This window comes from Anopheles coluzzii, chromosome 2 (assembly GCF_943734685.1).
Source record: "Anopheles coluzzii chromosome 2, AcolN3, whole genome shotgun sequence".
In the NCBI taxonomy this organism is placed as follows: domain Eukaryota; kingdom Metazoa; phylum Arthropoda; class Insecta; order Diptera; family Culicidae; genus Anopheles; species Anopheles coluzzii.
Window position 1 is genome coordinate 17,711,847 of NC_064670.1, and position 20,686 is coordinate 17,732,532.

At 45.7% G+C, this 20,686-nt stretch overlaps 1 protein-coding gene across 5 annotated transcripts in view; it reads right to left on the minus strand.

Moving 5' to 3' along the window:
* Positions 1-380: 380 nt before the first annotated feature.
* LOC120950093 (calcium/calmodulin-dependent protein kinase kinase 1) overlaps positions 381-20,686 on the minus strand; it is a 90,355-nt gene continuing 70,049 nt past the window's right edge. For 2 of the 5 annotated variants that reach the window (XM_040367851.2, XM_040367850.2), the window contains 7 exons: positions 13,571-13,658; positions 11,565-13,476; positions 9,940-10,113; positions 9,578-9,758; positions 8,557-9,283; positions 5,577-5,763; positions 381-5,078 (listed from right to left, as the gene is read on the minus strand). In XM_040367851.2, coding sequence (XP_040223785.2) covers positions 5,040-5,078; positions 5,577-5,763; positions 8,557-9,283; positions 9,578-9,758; positions 9,940-10,113; positions 11,565-13,460 — 3,204 coding nt within the window. In that variant the 5' untranslated portion in view covers positions 13,461-13,476; positions 13,571-13,658 and the 3' untranslated portion in view covers positions 381-5,039. Of the gene's footprint in view, positions 5,079-5,271; positions 5,764-8,556; positions 9,284-9,577; positions 9,759-9,939; positions 10,114-11,564; positions 13,477-13,570; positions 13,659-20,686 lie in introns of all 5 variants that reach the window. The other 3 variants (XM_040367852.2, XM_049611224.1, XR_005751101.2) reach the window with 3 other exon arrangements.

Sequence of the window (20,686 nt, forward strand, 5' to 3'; positions counted from 1 at the left end):
CGGATGTTACACCAAGTAACCAAAAGTTGCATGTAAAATAGGCCATTTCACATATTAGTAAACAAAACGCGACACCAAGCAGCTGATTTAAAATAGAAAAAAACGAATGATTTTTATTTGGATCAATCTTAACACATTTCAGGCTTTGTGTAGAATCTAATATATATATATAATATACATATCATATATAATTTTGTTGCATGATCGATTGTATAACTTTCTCATCGCTTTTACTTGTTTTCTTCTTCCTCTTCTTCTTTTTTTAGTACTTAATTAAGAACAGGGGAAGTTGGTTCTGCTGTTAAGTTTCACTTGCGAGCTTTTGTTTTGTTTAATTGTGTAAGTTAATTATGCTATCCTTGTCCTCTCGTCGTCTTCCGTTTGTTTTGCCTACTGGCATTTAATTCAGTGTTGGGAGAGTGTTGGTTTCACCTGCTTTTTTATTCTCTGTTTTGAAACACGATACCGAATACAATACGGGGATGGAGAGGAGAGTATTACTATTGCACCAAATGGCATTTGTGTGTATGTCTATGTGTCCTAATGTCCGCACCGTGACGGTCAGCTCCGCGTCCATTACACGCCCCAGCAGCAGCTTTGTGTGATTTTTCTATCTTTTATCCCATACTATTTCCTTTTCTTCATTATTTTGGTTTCATTTTTCACCGACAAGTGGGTGTATTTTGTTGCTTTTTGCAATCCACCACGCGCCTGATTGTCTCTGGGGGGAGGGGGAGTGGGTCGAACGGTCGCGTAATATTCGCATAAGTGCAATGCGCGCCCCTTTACGCCACGTGGACGTGCGATCTAAGGACAGAGGACAGCAACAACCACCACACCACCGTGTATCAGATCCTTTCAATCCACACAAAACAACACCCGTGCTCCGGTTATTGCTATTAATTCACTTACAAGGATAAACTCTTTTTTTTTCGCTTTCTCCTTTACTTAAATACTACAACGATTTGAGTTAAGTTGAAAAAATGCACCTTTAAAATTGTGTTTGTGCGTGCTTGAGCTGTGCGAATGTTACAGATCGATTAAAGAGTGTTGATGAAGGAGACACAAAGCGAACAAGAAGACAGATGGAAAGAGATTGTGCAGTTATTATAAAAATTGTGCTTTTTTAAGTGCATCTTTTCGCTTGCTTTTGTTCATAATTGTGTATGTTTAATTGTAGAAATGTTTAAATGTCGAGACGGCGTTGCGCACGCAAACACGCAAACATATGCGCGCGCTCGCGCACAAGCTTAAAAGCTTTCGCTCATCGCACGCCAATGTTCTCTAGCGCAAACATGGACGATTGAAAGAGAGAGAGAGAGAGAGAGTGTTAGTAAAGTTATGCGTTTTTAATTATTTTTGGCCTTCGTTTTTCTTTTCTACCAGTTTTCTGCTTTAATCTCCATATACTAATAAACTTCTCTTTTTTTAATATTAATTTTCTTTAATTTATTTTGAAATTGGAAAAGTCTTATATAAAAGTTTACGAGTTTTCGCTTGCTGCTTGCTTGCTCGTGTCGCCCGCTCTCTAGCCCGCTGTTTTAAAGGATGCACAAATCTACTAATATGGAGAGTTTTTCTTTTATCAGATTTTATTAATTCGCTTCTCTTTTTCCTCTTCTATTTGCACCCAATTTTCATGCTTTTTTAATCATTTTATCACAAATAAGGGGGAGGAGTTTTGTGTAGTAGTAGTTATACAGTCTTTCCCCGAGTTACGCGACACTCGAGTTACGCGAATTCGAGTTACGCGAATTTTTATTTTTGACAGTTCAGATGTCAAATCAGTACAATTTTCTCCATCAATTGTCAAATGAAAAATAATTACCGATAAATAACCAAATTTTCTACACCAATTGCATCAAATAAGTATTAAATTACATAAATGAACTAAATTCAATCAAAAATTATGATAAATAAAGTATATTTTTGCTGTAACATGTGATATTCGACTTACGCGAAAATCCGAGTTACGCGAATGTCTCCGGAACGCATTATTCGCGTAACTCGGGGAAAGACTGTATGCTAAAGCTTTCCAAGTGATTACTCGCAATGGGTTTCTCTCATGTCTTATGTGTGTGTGTTTTTTTAAGTTAGTTTTAAATTTTATGTAGCTTGTCAACTTGATATGCTTTCGGTAGTAGTTGTTAATATTTGTTAAAAGAGAGAGAGAGAGAGAGAGAGAGACAGAGAGTTATATAAAAACTGAGACACAAGTGTCATATTTTCCTCTGCATTTCCCATTGCACTTCTACGTTTCTCTCTTGTTTTTTGTTTCTTTTTGTATTAATATCATCTACGCTTAAACATTATTTAATCTGAAGTAACTGAAAATTTGTAAAATATCATTATGCTTCGAATGTCGAATTGTATGTTGTTCTTTTTCTTTTCCCCACACTTATTATTAACATATTTTAAAAGGGATTTCTTGTATCCTTTCTCTTGCTTCCTTTCTCACACTTTCCTCCTACAAAACACGGTTCAATTTTAACAAACAATTTTTCAATTTCCCGTCTACACACACACACACTCACAAACACCTTTCTTGCTCGACTTGTGTGCTTTCCTTTTTCGCCTCCCCTTTTTTTTCTCAACGAGAGGTACACTGACTCTAGGTTTAACAATGCAACAATGCCGTTACGCGATATGCTAAAGTGCATTGGGCTGCGCTTTTTCCTTCCTTTTGATGTGTGCTTGTCGATTTGTTGTCGCTTGCATCATTTCATCGTTGGTGCAATTGTGGGTGCAGATAGGTAGGGTGGGGAGGGAGGGAGTTGGACAGAAAAAGTCACACAAACAAACAATGCAGACAAATGCATCCCTATGTGTTCCCCATTTTCAGTTTGGCGCGGGTTGTAATAAAGACTCTTTAACATTGCTTTATTTTATCGCTTTCGCTTGCAGGTTTATTAACAATTTTCAGTGTTTTTTCATCTTCTTTTTCTTCTTCTTGCAAAAATTAAAAAACATAACGATCAGAGTTTTGCTTCTCGTTGTATTGTGATCACTTTCAGGGTTTTAAACCACGGGGTGGTGGTGGTTTATGGCGGTTATTGCTAACAAGCATGGGACTGGGTGGGGAGTCATTACTTAAAGGGATTTTCTATTGGAGAGGAAAACCACTGTTCTAACTATGATATCTCTAAAACGAGCTTGATAAGAGGAGGATCTTTGATTCGGTACCGTTCCAAGAAACTGTGTAAGTGTAAACTGTCAATAAGGAGACTGAGTTGGGACAAAAGGGACCACAAGCTGATTCCTGTTCTTTTGCTTTTCTACATTTTAATTGCTGACTACTTTCACCCTACCGCCCTTTTTCCTCCCTTTACTCTAGTAAGTCTATCAGCCCTTGCAAAGCCTAACAAATGTGTCTATATTTCGCGCTAACTTCTTAACAGCCGTTCTTACCGATTAGCTTTTTCTAGATCGCGGGAAAGCGAGGAAAATGGGATGGGGGAGGGGGAGTGTGAGGGGTAAACAAAGCCCGAGGAAAACTGTACCATAAATGTATCCGTAAAAATGGCTATCCACTAAAAAAAACCCGTCTCTTTGGAGGAAACTCGTTCGATATCGTTTAAAAAATCTATCGCTTCTGGTTTTGTTGCTACCTTATCATCTACCTTATCATACGATAATAACCCGCGTCATGCGAACGGCGCGGGCGGACGACAACGGCTAGCGGATTGGTCTTTTTCTGGTTCTATCATTGTGATTCCAACTTTGAATTTTGCTGTGGCGTGTGGTGTTGTTCGTGTGTTGTTGTGTACTTGTTGTGTGTAGGTTAAATTTCCCCCTTACAATTCCCGTTTTATTTAGTTATAGTACGAGTTTATACCCGGTTCTTTTTTTTTTGTGCGAACGTTTTTGATAGCTCGATTTATTTTCCTTTCTTATCATATATTTCATATAAGTAGTATTAAAGCGTTTTCAATTCTGAATTTCCACGGGAAAGTTTGCCACAACATAGGTGCACTCCTTCCCGCGGTCTTAATGGAATGTTGTGTGTGTACGTGTGTTTTATTCATGTACAACAACAGTTAGAGAAAAATGTAAGAATAGCGTTAGTTGTGCCGTTGCAAACGGTGACGATTTTAAACATTAAGATTTTTACGATGCCCCCGGTTTTAGCGGGTTTGACGGGTAGTGGGAGCTATCACTTAATAAAGTACTGGAAATGATTATTATTAAATTTTGTATTGAAAACAAAGTTAAAGCAGCACAACAGCAGCAGCAGCAGCAGGGTATTAGTGCAGCCAAGCTGTCGTGTCTGTCTCTTACATGCTAGCGTGCTTTTTGTTTGCTTTTGTTTTGTGCGTAGTAGTACGAAATAGTAGTAGACGGTCTGATATTACAATGTCTATAGTAACTCTGATGACTTGTGCTGTGTTTATTACAGCGCATGGGTATAGAAACTTGTGCGGGGCCTCAATTAAAACCTGGATCACTTATTAACTAATCAACTATCGGTATATTTAAACTAACAAAACCTTTCCTCCAAACGAGCCCAAACCTGCACACTGCACGGTTTGGGCAGTTTGCTGTGTTGTTCGGAGCGTCCTATTGCACACTGTGGGATGCGTGTGTGTGTGTTTGTGTTTGCACAGCCCTTATTGCCAGAGGCTCTGTCGCTTAACCAAACGCTTCTACTTTGTTCCCTTCTTTGTCACAACGCCTTGGGGCGCGTTTCGTATCAATAAAACAATTGCAACAAACCAAACATTAATGTCATATTACGGCGTTTTGTTTTTGTGCACTACGTACAGACGCTCCATCAGCTTAGTCGCCAACTGTCAAGCGGTGACAGTTGAGGGTGCGATTGTTTTTTTTTAGTGCGCACTCTACTCTACTATCTACACACACACACCACACACATACACACTACACTGCACACTCACTGTTGGCAGAAACGGTGTACGAAATCGGACGCCATCTTTGATGCCCGTGCAATCGATGGACGAACTCTGTACCATCGGGATGGTGTTAGCTCGCGGGGCAGCTAGAAAAGGGAGGCAAGTGGGGGGAGGCTGTGTGAAGCTACTCTACAGCAGTACTTCGTAGTAGGAGGTACTAAGCAGGGACTAGAAAAACGGCACGTGGACAAAAATCGAAACGAAAAATTTGCAAATGCAGCAGAAAGAAGAAAAAAGAGAGAGAGAAAGAGAGAGAAAGAGAGAGATAGAGAAAAAGGAGAAAAAAGATTGAAAAGTATAAAAGATGTTTGCGGTTAGTAACAAGGAGATAGAAAAAGGAATTTGAAAACAAAGCCACTACCTGCACTACTGTAGGTGTGTTGGTATGTGTGTGTGTGTGTGTGTGTGTGTGTGGTGTACGTTTGTACAGCAAGCCCGTTGCTACGCCAACTCCTCTCACAACCTACACAAGCGTCTGATGCGTCTGTAACACTTTCTAGCCACAGGATGGCCATGACGAAACTACGAAGCGCACTAACAACAGCCTACGCGATGTGCGAGTGTGTTGTGTGCTGTCTGTGTCTGTCTGTTTGTGTGTGTGCGTATGGGTGTCTCTCTCTAGCGGCAAGCTATCGGCTACTCGGGCGGAGTGGTAATAATTGTTACCGTGGCCGTATCGTTGTCCGTGCTGGAGGATGGGCACGATACGTCCGACCGAAGCGTGAGACTGTCCAGCTCGGAGATGATGCTGCCGGTGGTGATGGTGGCGACGGTGGAGGTGGCATCCGGACTGCCGAGCGGGCTGGTCACCCCTTCCGTCACCGACGGGAGCAGCGACTCGCTCGAAGGTTGGCTGAAAGCAGATTGGCAACGGAACGGTAAGATTTACGATATCGTAGAATATGAAATTCTTGATATGAATATCAAATTATGAGACAAATGAATTGACGAACCTAGAAGAATTCATTAATCTCGAAATGACTACATCCATAATACATAATATTTATACATAAAGGCCGGGCTACATTGATCGTACTCCGTAGTGTAATTTTGATTTTCACTAGCGCATCTGGCGGCGACCAGCGCAAGCTAGATGTCGGTATAATTTATGTGTCAAAATTATTCATGCTTGGTGTCTCATCAAGTTTTGACCAGGCTACTAGTATGCCGTTTGAAATGTTGATAAACGCCTATAAATTGCAACAAAGTAGGCCGTTAATTGTTGTTGGTGGACAAATCGTCATTGATACAAAGCGCTTGGCAACATTTTACCCCATCTTCCAACATCTATCCATCATTGGGTAAAATTATAGCCTCCTCGACCCAAAACGTTTTTTGACAGATAAATTATACCAGCATGTAGCTTCAACCCGCCACCGCTAGATGGCGTACGCGTTCACAAAAATTACACTACGGAGTACGATCAATGTAGCCCGGCCTTAACACATTTATAATTTATAATGTGTATATATTTATATATACACATTTATACATGAGTCACTAAAAATGCATACATCTCTACAGATTAATGAACCACTTAGAAATCATCTCGAAAGAGTCGTCATCATCTGAACAGTCATATACCTGGATATGTTTGAATTAGTGTTGGGCATTGTGCGCGAGTGCGCACTGTGCGCACAGCACACCTCATTGTGCGCACTGCACAGCACACTTTGTACTGTGCGAGCACACTTCGCACAGTGCGCGCACTTCGCACTTTTCGCACAGTGCGCGCACTTCGCACTTTTCGCACACTTCGCACAGTGCGGGCACTTTTCGCACACTCCGCTCAGTGCGCGCACTTTTCGCACAGTGTGAGCACAGTCCGGACTTTTCGCACACTTCGCACAGTGCGAGCACTCTCCACACTTTTCGCACACTTCGCACAGTGCAAGCATGTTTCGCAAATTTCGTGCAGTGCTTTGTACTTTGTACTGTGCGAGTACACTTCGTACTGTGCGAGTACACTTCGTACCATGTTACAGGAAGTCAGGTGGTGTAGTACTGAGCATATTTTGACAAACCGCCTTTAAGCATTAGCATCAGTTAGCATTAGCGACTCCGATCCGTTGGTGCAACGAGTTCAAGTCGGGGCGAATCAAAGATCCATAAATCGCTTGCACACATTCATACCACACACATGCCCAACGCCCCCCCCCCCCCCCCTCTCGCCCTGTCCCATGTCCCCTTCTCTTCAGTTAATCACAAAATTTGACTAGGGCTCCGAGTGAAAATTGTAATTTTTGCAAACCTGCGACGCGAATAGCAGTTTTCGCGTGAAACCAGCTGTCTGTTTTATTGCACAATCGCAAAGCGGTGGCTCCGAGTACAAGCACAGACACGTTTCATCTCAGCCAAATTCAAGAGAAACCTCAACCCACTGGAGCGTCGTTTACCTACGACCTTCACAGTTCATAGTTGTTTTAAAGAAACGCGTGCTTGATGTCAGCCGATTTTTCCTGATAATTTTTTCGGCTACGGACCGCTGTGTTGATATTGTGTTTCGGGGCCTTTAAATTTTTGTCTGGGTGTGTTGTATCCTTGTGTTTGTGTAACTGGTTTTCGATGGTGGTCAAGCGCAGCGTTCTGTGCATTCGATTCTCGCAGCAAATGTCTCCGCGCGGTTTCGGTGTGCTCGTGTACCGGCCATCCACACTTGCAAAGAATTATGTTGTTTCTCGCTCTACCCAATGCCTTGGGCCAACGATGATTAAATTGTATTGATTTCAGCAGTGCGCGCGTGTTTCAGCGTTCTGCGCTTTTGCCATGCGTAAAAGGGTGGAAAAGAAGAGCGAGGAATGAAGTGCAGCGTAGAAGGGGGCTCTTAGATTGAAAAAATATTGTCTATACCCTTTAAAGGATTCGAAACAGGTGTATGTCAAATCGATGGAGTTTCCAATATTTGCATGGATCTACACATGCTTTCTGTTGGGACCAATAATAGCCATCGTGGATGGGCGGACGGAGTGGGGGGGGGGGGGGGGGGGGGGGTTGGGCTTGAAGAGGTCAGGTGTCCGCCAAGTTCATCCACTGTTAGACGACCCCGATGGCTGAGTAAATGAACTCTAAGAGAAAAAGCTGACACTGGTCGTGTGGTCGTGGTCTTTGTGTACGTACCACCACGGTACGAAGTGTGCTCGCACAGTGCAAAGTGATGCAAGTTAAGCTTGCACTGTGCGAAGTGTGCTCGCAATGTGCGAAGTGTGCGAAAAGTCCGGACTGTGCTCGCACTGTGCGGAGTGTGCGAAAAGTGCGCGCACCGTGCGAAGTGTGCTCGCACTGTGCGAAAAGTGCGGAGTGCGCGCACAGTGCGGAGTGCGCGCACAGTGCGGAGTGCGCGCACAGTGCGGAGTGCGCGCACAGTGCGAAATGTGCACCGCACACTGAGATGTGCGTGCGTGTGCGCACAGCACACTTAATTGTGCTCTTTTTCCCAACACTAGTTTGAATCTTTCTTAGTTTTAGAGATTTATGAATTACGAGAGATGCGTGAATCTTTAAGAAATTCATACCTGTTAAGAATTCTTAAAGTTCTTTGTTGACTTTTGAAGATTCGTTTGAAGAATCTTTGGAAATTCGAAATTCGAATCATTCAAGATTCATTCGAACGATTCGTTCAATTCAACAAAACCCACAAAACGCTTACCGTTCCGAGGTGTGGTAGTCGCCCGGGGCCGAGTTGGAGCGACCCGAGCGGCAGAACCGCTCCAGCCGCGAACCGCCCGCCTGCGGTGCCCGCCCCGAGATGCCCTTGGTGAACGGGTTCTGGAACGAGTGCTTCTTCAGCATCGTCTTGATCAGGATGAGCGTGTCCAGCTTCGGTATGCTCTTGACCACGCTGCTCATGTCCTCGTCGCTGATCTGCACCAGCCGGCAGTTTTCCTCCTCGCTCGGCAGCCGCACCGTACCGTGCTTGGTCATCCACGGGTGCTCCTTGATCTGGGGCAGCGTGATGCGCTGCTGCGGGTCCTTATCGAGCATACGGCTGATCAGATCGCGTAGCTCCTCGCTGATGGTGCTGGCGGCGGCACTCGAGCAGTTCGCCGGAAACTCGAGCGGATCGTTCTTGATCTTCTCGTACACGCCCGGCACCGAGGTGGCAATGAACGGGACGTTGCCGTGCACGAGCGAGAACAGTGTAGCGCCCAGGGCCCAGATGTCGGCCGCCTTGCCATTGTAGAAGTGTTGCCCGGGCAGCAGCGTTTCTGGCGCCCGAAAGGCGGGCGTCCCCGCCGTGGAACCGTTGTTCATGGCCGCATCCTCGCCGAGGAACTCGTTGCAGACGCCGAGGTCAGCCACCTTGACGCTGCCAGAATCGGACAGCAGCAGATTGGCCGGCTTCAGGTCCCCGTGGATGATGCGCTGATAGTGTACTGTGGGATAAAGGGAGCAAGGGAGGGGATTGTTGAAACCCTGACGCTAACTGAATTTGCCGGATGTGCGTGCGTGTGTGTGTGTGTGTGTGGTTCCTAGCCTCAGGGGAAAGGATAATCAGATTCTCGCTCTCTCGCCCACTCGGGTGTTGATTGTTTTTCGGGTGTGATTTAGCGCCACCCGTCGGCGGAATCAATCACCATCCCAATCCCAAACCGACCGTACAGTAAGGCCCCGCCGGCAGGGAAAATAACACCCACGCACACACACACACACACACACGTGTTACTTACGATATTCGACGCCCAGCAGCACGTCTCGAAACACATTCCAGGCACGTTCCTCGCTCAGGGGTGTTTCGGTCGGTATGCTCAACACTTCGCCCTGTTGCACCAACTCGAAGACTAGATAGAGCGAATCCTCCAGCGGATCGTCCAGCACCTCCACCAGCTTCACCACGTTCGGATGGTCCAGCTGAAAGGCGGGCGCAAAAGGATTAAAGGAGCACGTTAAACCGAGACAAATCAAGCAAAGGCAGATACACACAAGACGTGACCTTCCCCCGGTTGCCCCTTTAGGGCGCGGTGAAAGCTTTATACTCCCGTGGCTCCGCCAGGGATCACTGCATTCAATGGCATGGGGCAATTCATCGTACCTTCTTCAGCACGGCAATCTCACGATACACCCGGTCCAGTGGCGATGTGCCCCGCTTCGGTCCCCGGCGCATCAGGCCCGCCTTGCGAAGGAGCTTCCTTTTCGACAGGATCTTCATGGCGTAGTGTGTAGAGTCTTCCTCGGAGTATGCCAGCTTCACCAAACCGTACGAACCCTGCGCAGAGAGAGAGAGAGAGAGAGAGAGAGAACCGGTGGTCGGCATAATCAAGTTGTGCAAATCTGCTATTCTTACTGCATTAGGTCGAAATCTAATTTGTTACCGCCGTGAAATGGAGCATAATCTCTACGGTAAGTGACACGAGAAGTAGTAGTTATCCGTGAAAGTTATCGGTCTTTTGTAGGTTCTTTTGTAGCCGGAGGCGCACTGTGCTCGACATAGTGTGGTTGTAGTACGGTTCACGCTAACTGTTTCCAATTTACTCTGGTACCGATTATTTTGCGAACGTGGCATTAAGTTCGTTCGAAATCTGGACAAGCGAGATTCGTTTGCACGAGAAAACTCGATAAGGTATTACAATTATATCAAAGTGTTTTGACTATTGGGGCTAGTGAATGTTGGATTAAAGGCAATTTTCAATTCCATCTTAGCGAGATTGTTGTGCGGTAAATCTGATTTGTTCATGCTCAGGAAACAAACGCATTAATCCTATGCATTTGGAAACAAAAACTGCTTAATTTTCAACCATTCTTAAACAACTTCTTCTTATTCTATTAGGCGCAAAGTCCTACGCGGAGACATGCCGGCTATTACTGGCTTTCGACACTTATTCAGTACCACGCAGTTGGATAGTCAGTCCTTGCTACGGGGAGACGGTCCGTATGAGGCTTGAACCAATGACGGGCATTTGAATGAATCGTACGAGTTGAAGACTATACAACGGGACTAACGCAAAAATCTCAAAGGTGTTATCAAAACAGGTTAACCGTATCTACAGAATAATATTACGCATTTTTAGGAGTAAAAAATGTTAACATCTTTTTAGCTTTAAATTATGTCAAAGTAAACATTAACTCTTGGCCGGCATTGCGAAACGCCTGAAAGTATGCAACATGCTGGTTGATTGATTCAATTCACTCTCAATTATTTTATAAACAATAATGTAATTATTGAAGCAACATGTATTTTTACACATTCAAGCAAAACACAGCAGCAAGCTACACTTCACTAGCACTTAGCATCAAAAATAGTGCACGATTGTAGTAAATCTATTTACTCATAGATGGCGCTGCCGGTCATGGCATGACTAATCGTTTAGCCGATTCTACAAATGTATCTTGTTTATTTTGACTGCTTTTTTCCATTTTTTTCTTTTTCTTCTTATTTGGCCAATCAAGTCTTGTTGAAAATCTACGATTGCCTTGGCCATTAGTAGATTTAGCTATCACTGAGTACATTAGTAGTAAGACCTGCCAAGGGTGGCATCTCGGTTCATGCAGAGCTTGAACCGATGACTTTGCATTTCGTTAGGTCTTGTGATTTGATGACAGGACTAGCTCAACATTTTCTACGGTAGCCAACGTTCAACGTTACACGGGGTAATACAAAAAAAAATAGCAAATGGCTTCCGCCTAGACCCCCTCCCTCTCCCCCTCCCTCCGACTCACCTGCCCGATCTGGTCCAGCAGTTTGTACTGGTTCAGCTGCAGAAAGCTGCCCGACTGCTCGATCGACACGCGCCTCGACTCGCGCAACGGTGTCCGGCGGCGGCCACTGCGCGGGCTACCGTACGGGCTGTTGTACGGGCTGTACGGCACGTTCGGGTAGATCGGGCGCGTCGTCTGCTCGAGCGTCTGCAGCTTCGGCAGTACGCGGCCCCGCAGCCCGCCCGCCCCCGGCCCTATGCCGGCCGCACTGATCTCGAGCTGCGATTCGGACCGGTTGGACGCTTCCAGCATGTCGTCATTATCTGCCAAATCGAGGGATTGAGTTTTGGGTAGGATTTTAATGTGCTGCGTCATAAAGCGGGCACTATGCGACCGATAGGTGCCACCGCCCGCTACCATCGACACTGCTGGTGGCACACCACCACCACTACTGCTGCTTCCACAACTGTCAGTGGACAGCTGATGGTGGTGGTAGCTCTGGTAGTGATGCTGGTAGCTATGGAGCGGCGGTTTACTGGTCCTTCCCGTCACCGTGTTAGTGGCGACACTGGTAGTACTGGTGGTGGTGGTGGTGGTTACGACGGGATGATGGTATTGGTGGTGGTGGTGGTAATTGCTGGTGGATGATGGGACGTTAGCAGTTAGTTCGTCGCATCGATCTGCATCGAGCGGCACGTTAGTGGGTGGTACGAAAGGCATAACAACGGTTGGGTTAGAATGATGATAATTTTGTTGTTGTTGATGGTGGTGGTGGTGGTGGTGGTCATTATCACAGGATTGGGTACTGGGTCCCGCCGATACCTCACGCCGAAGCTCATGCACGGTTGGGTTAGTGGTAGTAGTAATAGTAGTAGTAGTACGGTTATTAGGGTTAGCAGTGGCGTCCACGTTATGGTCACTGATGGTTATCATAGGATGGTAATGCACGGGATGATGGGCAGGCGTCGGCGCCATCGGTTCTATGCTGGGTGGTGGTAGTGGTGGTGGCAATGGGTTATCGTCACCGTCACCGGACGCACAAGGGGTTACGGGGTTTTTTGCTCGGCTGGGCGACACGGTTGCAGCAGCCGTCGTTGCTGCTGCTGCTGCCGCCGCCGCAGTCATCGCTACAGCCGCCACGGCTGCTGCCGTTGCGTAGTGGAAGCTAGTACCTGCTGTCGGCGTGCCTCTCGGCGCCACTCCGTTTCCGCCCGGTCCGGTAGCGCAGCAGCTGACCGTCACCGGCTGCGGCACACTGGTCGACACGCGCACTACATCCGCAAAGCCGCGTGCCAGCTCCGTCATCCCCGGTTGCGTTTGGGCGGCCTCGGCACAATCCTCGCTGGCCACGACCACGGAACCACTGGTGCCCATGTCTTCTTCCCCCCTTCCGCAGCTAAAGCTATGATTGACGAATTGATTACTCTTTGCACTATCTACTGTGGTTGTTGTTGTTGCTATTGGCGGCGACAACGGCGGCGATGGTGATGATGTCGTCGTTTCGAAACCACCGTCCTGTACTGTCGTGTTCGAGATGCAGCCCTGGCCAGATGCAGGATGAGTATTGCGAGCGGATGCGTGGGGCGAGGTGGTAAAATTGAGACATTTCATACTAGCACTGTTGTTGTTGGTGGTAGTGGTGATGCGACTACCATCAGTACCACCATCGGCGGCAGCATCCGCATCGTTATGACACTCAACGACTATGGTGACGGACCCGGGTACGACGACGACGGGCGACGGCTGGAAGGCGGTGGTGGTGGTGCCCGGCAACCTAGGATGGAGATCGTCCGCAGATCCTTCCTCCTCTTCGACTGCTTCCGCTACCTGCTTCGCTACTGCTACTGCCGACTCGATGTCCGCCTCTGTGTGTACCGTTGGAGACATTTCGTACGTGAGCGGTACTCTGCTGGCCATAGCAAATGGCTCGTGCCTGTGTTCGAAAGGAATGCGTGGCATCATGAATAATCCTGGTTGGGAAGTTGCCCCCCCTCGAAAAGCGGACGCTGCGCGTGGCCGCTACTTACCCGTATCTGGATACGATTGCAATTTGCTGAGTGCATTGAACTTTGCTAATCGTTTGATCATTCCAGCGAGTCCCTAGCACGGTTCTATCTGCAATCGTAAGAGAAGGGAGAAGCGATTAAGTGAACGTCACAGTGCTTTAGCTTCAAATCGTAGGTTATTGTGTCGATTAGGAAGAGAGGCTACGGGAAATCATGTGCTGACCTCACATTAAGCTACAAGAGATACGTTTTTGTGCGTGAAAATCCTTTAAGTGCCATGGCTGGATATTTTCGATGATAGTGGCAAATGATGCATTCGGAATTGTATTGTCATTGTATTGATTGTCTTTTGAGTGCCGTTTTAGTGTCTGGTGATAGTGGGGCATGCGATAACTTTCTGGAATTTGGGTCAGGTCCAGAATGTCCATTTGTAGAAGGAACCAGCAACCATAGGCCGGACAACAAGAAGAAAAAGAAGAAGAAGAAGACGATAACTTTTCCATAATCCCACAATTCCAGGCACGTACCCAAACGATTCTTTGATGAACTTAATGGGGCAATAGCTTGACAAGTTGTTGGGATCTTGGAAATCTACAGCTAAGCTAACATTTTCCCTTTGCATGATTTTGCAATGTGTCTGATAGGCTATATGATATTCATAAGCTCTGCTAGCTGCGTGACGGAGTTGTCTTTAAGACATCTGCTTTAGTCACTTGGCCATTAGGGCTTTGTTCGATGACTTTATCTATGACATTCAGAGTTTCCTACGATTTTTGGATGCCCTGCGACAGTTTTTGTTTCAACAATTGTGGAAACAATCCACTGGCTTTCCCGGTCTTTAGCTTTTTGTGTTTCGAAAAATCCTCATCTCTAATACGAACTGTGTTTCAAGTATTTTCCATCAAAAGGTGCACTAAGCTTTACGAAAAAGGTTCTAAGCTCAGCCTTCGGTAAGAGTTATCAGAAATCAATTCTAAGATATCGAACGATGCGAGCACTGACTGTTGAACCGACACAAAGCGTCATCGTAATGTAAAAATAAAAGATTTTCGAAATTCCTCCTTAATGAAATATAGTTTCAGCAGCATCGTAGCTGAAGATCCTTATCTGCTTTGCGGAGTGATATTAAATCACGGTTCCCATTTTTTAGAATCCCGAGTAGGTCGCTTGCCGGCTAGGCCAAGACCAGGTCTGACGCTCTAATTGATTTATCTAAATCAAATTGAACTCCACTCGGGTTTCCGCTTCTTTCTTTGTGTGTGCGTCTATTTATTTTATTTATTTTTTTTTTTTGGTACAATTGTTCTGTTCTGCTTGCTTTTCCCACCCAGCGCCTGTAACAAACGCGCATATACAGCACCGGAAATATTTTCCCATTTCTTAGTTCCCATTTGTTGCTGCCCCATCTTCGCTCGGAAGATTGCGAATTGCGCACAACACAGCGTCACCGAAACAAGCGTGCTGTATTAGCTTTTATAGCGCCGAGCTCTGCTCTAATTGAATTCATTAGAGTGTGCGAATAAATTGAGCGAGAGGCTCTATTTTTTGCTATTTCGGTACAAAACAGCACAACAGAGCGCATCTGTATCCTGCCGTGCCTTCGCTTTTCCGTACATTCGGCGACATTTGTTGCCAATTTTGGAGGGATAAAGGTGAGCACTAACATATTTACACTCGACGGCGTTGGAGGATGTGGGCGTTGGAAAGACTCACTGCAGTGGATGTGCCCATACAGAGCAGTGGTGATGGTGGTGCGCATAACATAGTGCACATACACACCACCTGTAAGGGTCTAATTAATGGTACTACAATGTTTGTGTATGTCATTAACGGCCACGCCATTAATGACAATGTCTGTACCTGTAGCAAAATAACGATGATCCAAGCAAGCGTTCCCTCTCCTGTTACGCGATGTTCTTGCGCTACCTGAAACCGATCAACTCGATGTGTACCGCGTAATGGTGTAATGGGCTCTGAGGGGTTCTACCTACCGACCCCAAAACAATCACGAAAGAAACCCCCCATCCCCGGAAGGCAATCCGGCAAACGATTATTGGATTGGACCTTGTAGCGTATCAAATCTTTCGTGTCATCTTTCCCGTGTGTGCTTAAGTGTCGCCGCGCACAACAGGTATGTGCGCGCGTGAAGAGGAAGTTTATTTACGCAAGCAACTGCTCCGTCTTTTGCGGGAAGTTTAGCAAAGCAAATACCCGAGCGGCAGCAGTTCCCTGCAGGTGTATGGATCAAAGTACACAAATCCTGCACACGTACAACACGTGCACACATACAAGGTTCGGTTTTGCACCCGAGACAGGAGGAGTGTTTATACGGTGTTAGCGAGGGAGTTTGATATGTTGTCTTGCCGCGTAGTACCGCGCGTGGCAATGTTCAGTCCACTGATCCTCCGATTTCAGGATGCGGCCTCTGCGTGCGCGTGTGTGTGTGTGGTTCGTTACCTGGTGGCCAAACACTTTGCACTTTGAACCGGCTTCACACACATACACACATTGGAACATACATAGAAAGAAAGCAGGGGTGGGGGGGATAAAGTTCAAAGAGAAAAAGTTCAAACCAAGGGAGATGATGTGCTGGATTGGAACATTGCCGCCGGATCATCATCCCATGCACCGTGTAACATGACTACCATGCCAGCTCCCCCCCCCCCCTCTCCACGCCATCTTTTTACAGCAGGTCATGAAAAGATTTTTTTTGTTTTGAAAGCGTACAGTGAGATAAAACAAGGCACAAAGAAAAGTATCCATAACAGGGTAATGAAACACTCTTCCGCCTCTGCCTGGTGCCTCTAGCAAAACGTGATATCAATCGTAATTTAATCATACATTTAGCACAGGTGTAAATAGAGCATCATGTACGCTTGTCGATGATCGTGTGTATTCGTGGCGCTTTATTCTTTTCCTTTTCTGATTTCCTGATCGCACCGCCACAACAACAAAGTCAGGATCAGTTTCATGTTTTGCTCCCATTTCTCTCCCTACGGGTGAGTGTATGCTATTTTGCCAAATTTGCCCAATCAATTTGAGAATCGAGATGAAAACGGAGCATCATCATCGTATGCAGCCAGCGAACGTAACAGGCAGGATAAACCATTTTACCCTCTGACCTTTTCGTGAAGCGCACTTGGGGAAGCTGAAACCAATCAAACAGACCCGATGCGTACAGCGAAACAGGCCAGTGCATTAATCTAGACCCTTGTGTGTGTCTGTGTGTATGTGTGTGTACTGTGTACTGAGCAGAAAAATTAAAACTCCATTTTCATCCAAAGCCCACTCATCCGCGAATAGATCAATGGGTATTAAAATGTGCAAGGAAATACGGGCCCGCACGCAGATGATGGTGTGGGAGGGATGTTCTACACGCGAGCTCGGTACGGCACGGAAGGAGGAGCCCCAATCGCCCATCAACGCGCGATTGGAAGCTCAATTCCACACCAGTGCTGTGAAGTGTGGCCAACGGTCGCCTGTCGAACGGAACACTTACCGGACCCGTTCCCTACTTCCAGGTCAGTGGGCTTGTTGGCGGATTATGTCCCTAGGCCCCGAGAGCCCTGTTGTTCGTCGGCTTTGTGCAAATGTTAATAGAGGAGAGCAGGAAAAAAAACAAGAGAACGTCCACGTCGATCCATTTTGCATTATCAAAACCAAAATAGCTCAGGAACAGGCGTACGGCCAAGGGGAAGGCTGTCACCATGGGACAAATTAATCAGCGTCATAGTGAATGGATTGTATTGAAGGGGAAAAAAACTGCTCTAGTGGTAGAGTGAAATGTGTTCTCCAGGAAAGTAATTAAGTACCGTCACCGTCACCCTGTAGGCGGCTGATTGCTTACAAGACATCACACAAAACGTGCTGTCCCTTCCTGGGATGGAAATAGTGCAGGGTACCACCTGCAGGGCTCCATGGTGGTAGTGCATTATGGACTGTAATTGCTTTATAAAGTAGTTGATCGAAAATTGCAATACGTTTCATCGTTAAGGTGGTTGAGAAAAAGTACTCCACAAGTGCACGGAACACCCCGAATGCACCGAATGGAGTTGATGTCAATTATTTGTGACTTCGAATTCAATGTTAATTCTTTGCACTAAGGTAAGAAGTTCATTACTTTGTAGAAGCCAACGGCTATGCTTTGCGTTTCGTTGATCTCGTTTCTACACTCAATGGAACGCTTTTCCTATTCCCGTTTTCCTATGCAACGTGCTAGAATTGTGCAGTGAACGACCAGAACTTGAGGTGCAGTGAACTATTGAATGCTTGGGTGCAGCTACCGTTTTGCTGATTGAAATTGAACCTGATCGCGACGACCCCGCTGCTGCCCTCCTGTATCTGATTCGTCCGTTTGAGGAAAATCGGGTTTCTCAGAAGTTGTTTCGACGGATGCAATAAACGTTCAGAAAGGGGGAAATGCTATTTTGCTATTTGCTATGAGTGGAATGAAATTTATTTATTTCATTTCTATTGAATGAGTGCTTTCGAAAATGGGGCTTTATTACAAAGCGAATGTAGTTTTATTGCGCGTTCAATCATAGTTCTGTCGTGTCTGTATAGATAAACTTTAAACGATAGTTGAGCAAATGAACATTGCCTTCAGCGCAAAATTAGGAGAATTTTGGATATTAAACACATTCGAATGTTGTTTCATGTACTTTAATTAAAATGTGCATCCTGGAAGGAAAAAGTGCCCGGGATCTGTACGGCAAACAACTACCCCCGTTTTTTGATACAAAGGGAAATCATTTGTCGAAGGATAAGTTCACCATCAAAGGCACACGGTGGCTTTGGCTGGAATGATTATACCCTGGGCTAGAAGGCACAAAGTTCGTGTGCGAGTGTAGCATGTAAATATACTGTTTCTCGCTCTCTTGGTAACGAAGCAATACACAAATGTATAGATTACATTTACCCGAGCCACATCCTATTTGCTGCATCCGGCCAGATTTGCGGGACGTCTTTGCACTGACCATGACCGTTTCCGACGCTCGTTCCAAAGCGTTGTACAAAGTTGCCACGAAAAACTACCAGCAAGACAAACAACTCCTGCGGTGAAGATTTCGCAGCAAATGTAAGCAAATACAGTAACGGTTTGCTTAGTAGCAAGCAGGAAAAGTAAATATACAACACTTGCTTAAAGTATTGGAATCGTACAGCTGCATATTTGCACGCGTAAAACCTTGTACTGCTTGATGGCTTCTGTTATAACTGCTTTCGGATGTCGTTCAAACTTCTGCAAGCCGTAGACTTATTTTAGGCAGCTTGAGGCGAGCGCCAAAATTAAAATCTATTTACCAAAAGATTCGATCCGAAAAGAACGTTCGTATAGCATTCGCTCCTATTTATAATCTTTCAGTTTACCGCCATTCCGTTTCCATCAAACCTTTTTCTATCGTTTTGGCCGATTATCCTTCGCTAATATTTCACGCTTCCGATCTCTCAATCCTATGGCATAGCTCTAGCCATCCTACACTGTCAGTGCCGCTCAACTCTATTCGTAACAGCTTCCGTAGGTAAGCATACAACCGAGCATTAGATTGCGAGCCAATTAGTGAAACGAATTGAGGCTGGCAACGTTTCGTGCCATTGTAAAAAAAAAATACAAGAAAAAGTTGATCAACAATCACCGACCCGTGCAACACAGGCACACACACACAGAATGACAAATTGCCTTTGCTCTACTTTGCCAACTCCGAGTGCTTTGTGTGTACAGTGTTGTACGGGGCCGGTAAGAAGCTGATTCAGGCAGATCGATCGGGTCCTTAACACTGTTCGCGAGGCCCCTTTATCTGTATCGACATTTTCCGCCTGAATGGAGCTACGCTGTTGTTTTTACGCTTTATTTCCCCCTCTTCCTTATCACCTTCTAAGGATTTACGATGGCTTTTGTTTAAAGTTGGTCTTTTAGAAGCAATCCTTCCGCTCCAGCATATCCTAGGCCCCATAAAAGATAGACGGTGTGGCAGAAGATGACACACTTAAACTTAGAGGCAAAGATATTCATCTTGTCTTCTAATGGAAGCTGACCTTTTTTTGGTTTTTATTCTCTGTAAAGTGAATACAGATTCAACTGAAGGGATAGTCGGGGTTGAAAGCAGTGTAAAGTTTGGTTTCTATGATCCGCCGTCTGCTTTGTATTTTAGTAAAGAAATATTAAAATAAATATTTTTTTCTACATTCCGCCCTCTACTTCACTCGTGCCGAATTGTAAACCATGTCTGATAATTATACACCTGTTATAGTGGAATGTTATATTGCTAGCAATCCCTTCCTTTGATGGACCACCAGTTTATTGAATGGAAAAAATGCACCTCTTATATACATCTATTGCATGCATACTTTGCTGGCATGGCATTTATTAAACACAATCCTTCGCACTAAAATTGAAACCGTGGGAACGCTGAAAAGGCACAACCACACTGTTTCGATCGTAACTTCCACTACCACACCACTAAGGGGTTGAATTTCTTGATCGCCATGCTGCAGCAGTTAGACACAATGGACGGTGCAAAAGCGTTCGAGACTAATTTGTCCGCGGCGACAAGGCGCGAGCCGCCAGCAACCTTACTCGATACACTTTACGCACGCTGTGGCTTCTTATCTCACGAACGAGCCGACCAGGCGGGCTACAAACCAGCCACAGCGGTGTCAGCAAACGAATCGGAAGTTCAATGTTCGTATCGAATCTGGGATGTCCTACTGTGGGACTGCACCATCATTCCACACCCATGTACGGGGTGGATGCTGTGATAAACCGCCGAAACGTGCAAACATGCACCACCGAAGTTCACCGACCAATTACAACGAACGCAACGGCGCAACGGAGTGTGCGAGTACAGAATTTTAATTGACTAAACTGTTTACTTCCTCACAAACTGGTCCGTCCGTGCGAGGGAAGCGGCGCCGAGAAGTTAAAGCTCGCCAAAGCAGCTTTTACAAGCAGGTGTTTATGTTGAGGTAGCAATGTCCAGCGCGTGATCGGCCTAGTATCGTCAAAAACATGTCAATCGCCATTTTCAAGCAACCCTCTAGTGCGTTAATGTGATTGTAATTAAGCGTGGCAAATTATTGTGCACCAAAATTGAGGAGATATTGGTGCCCATTTAATGCACTAATTGTGTCACCATTTTG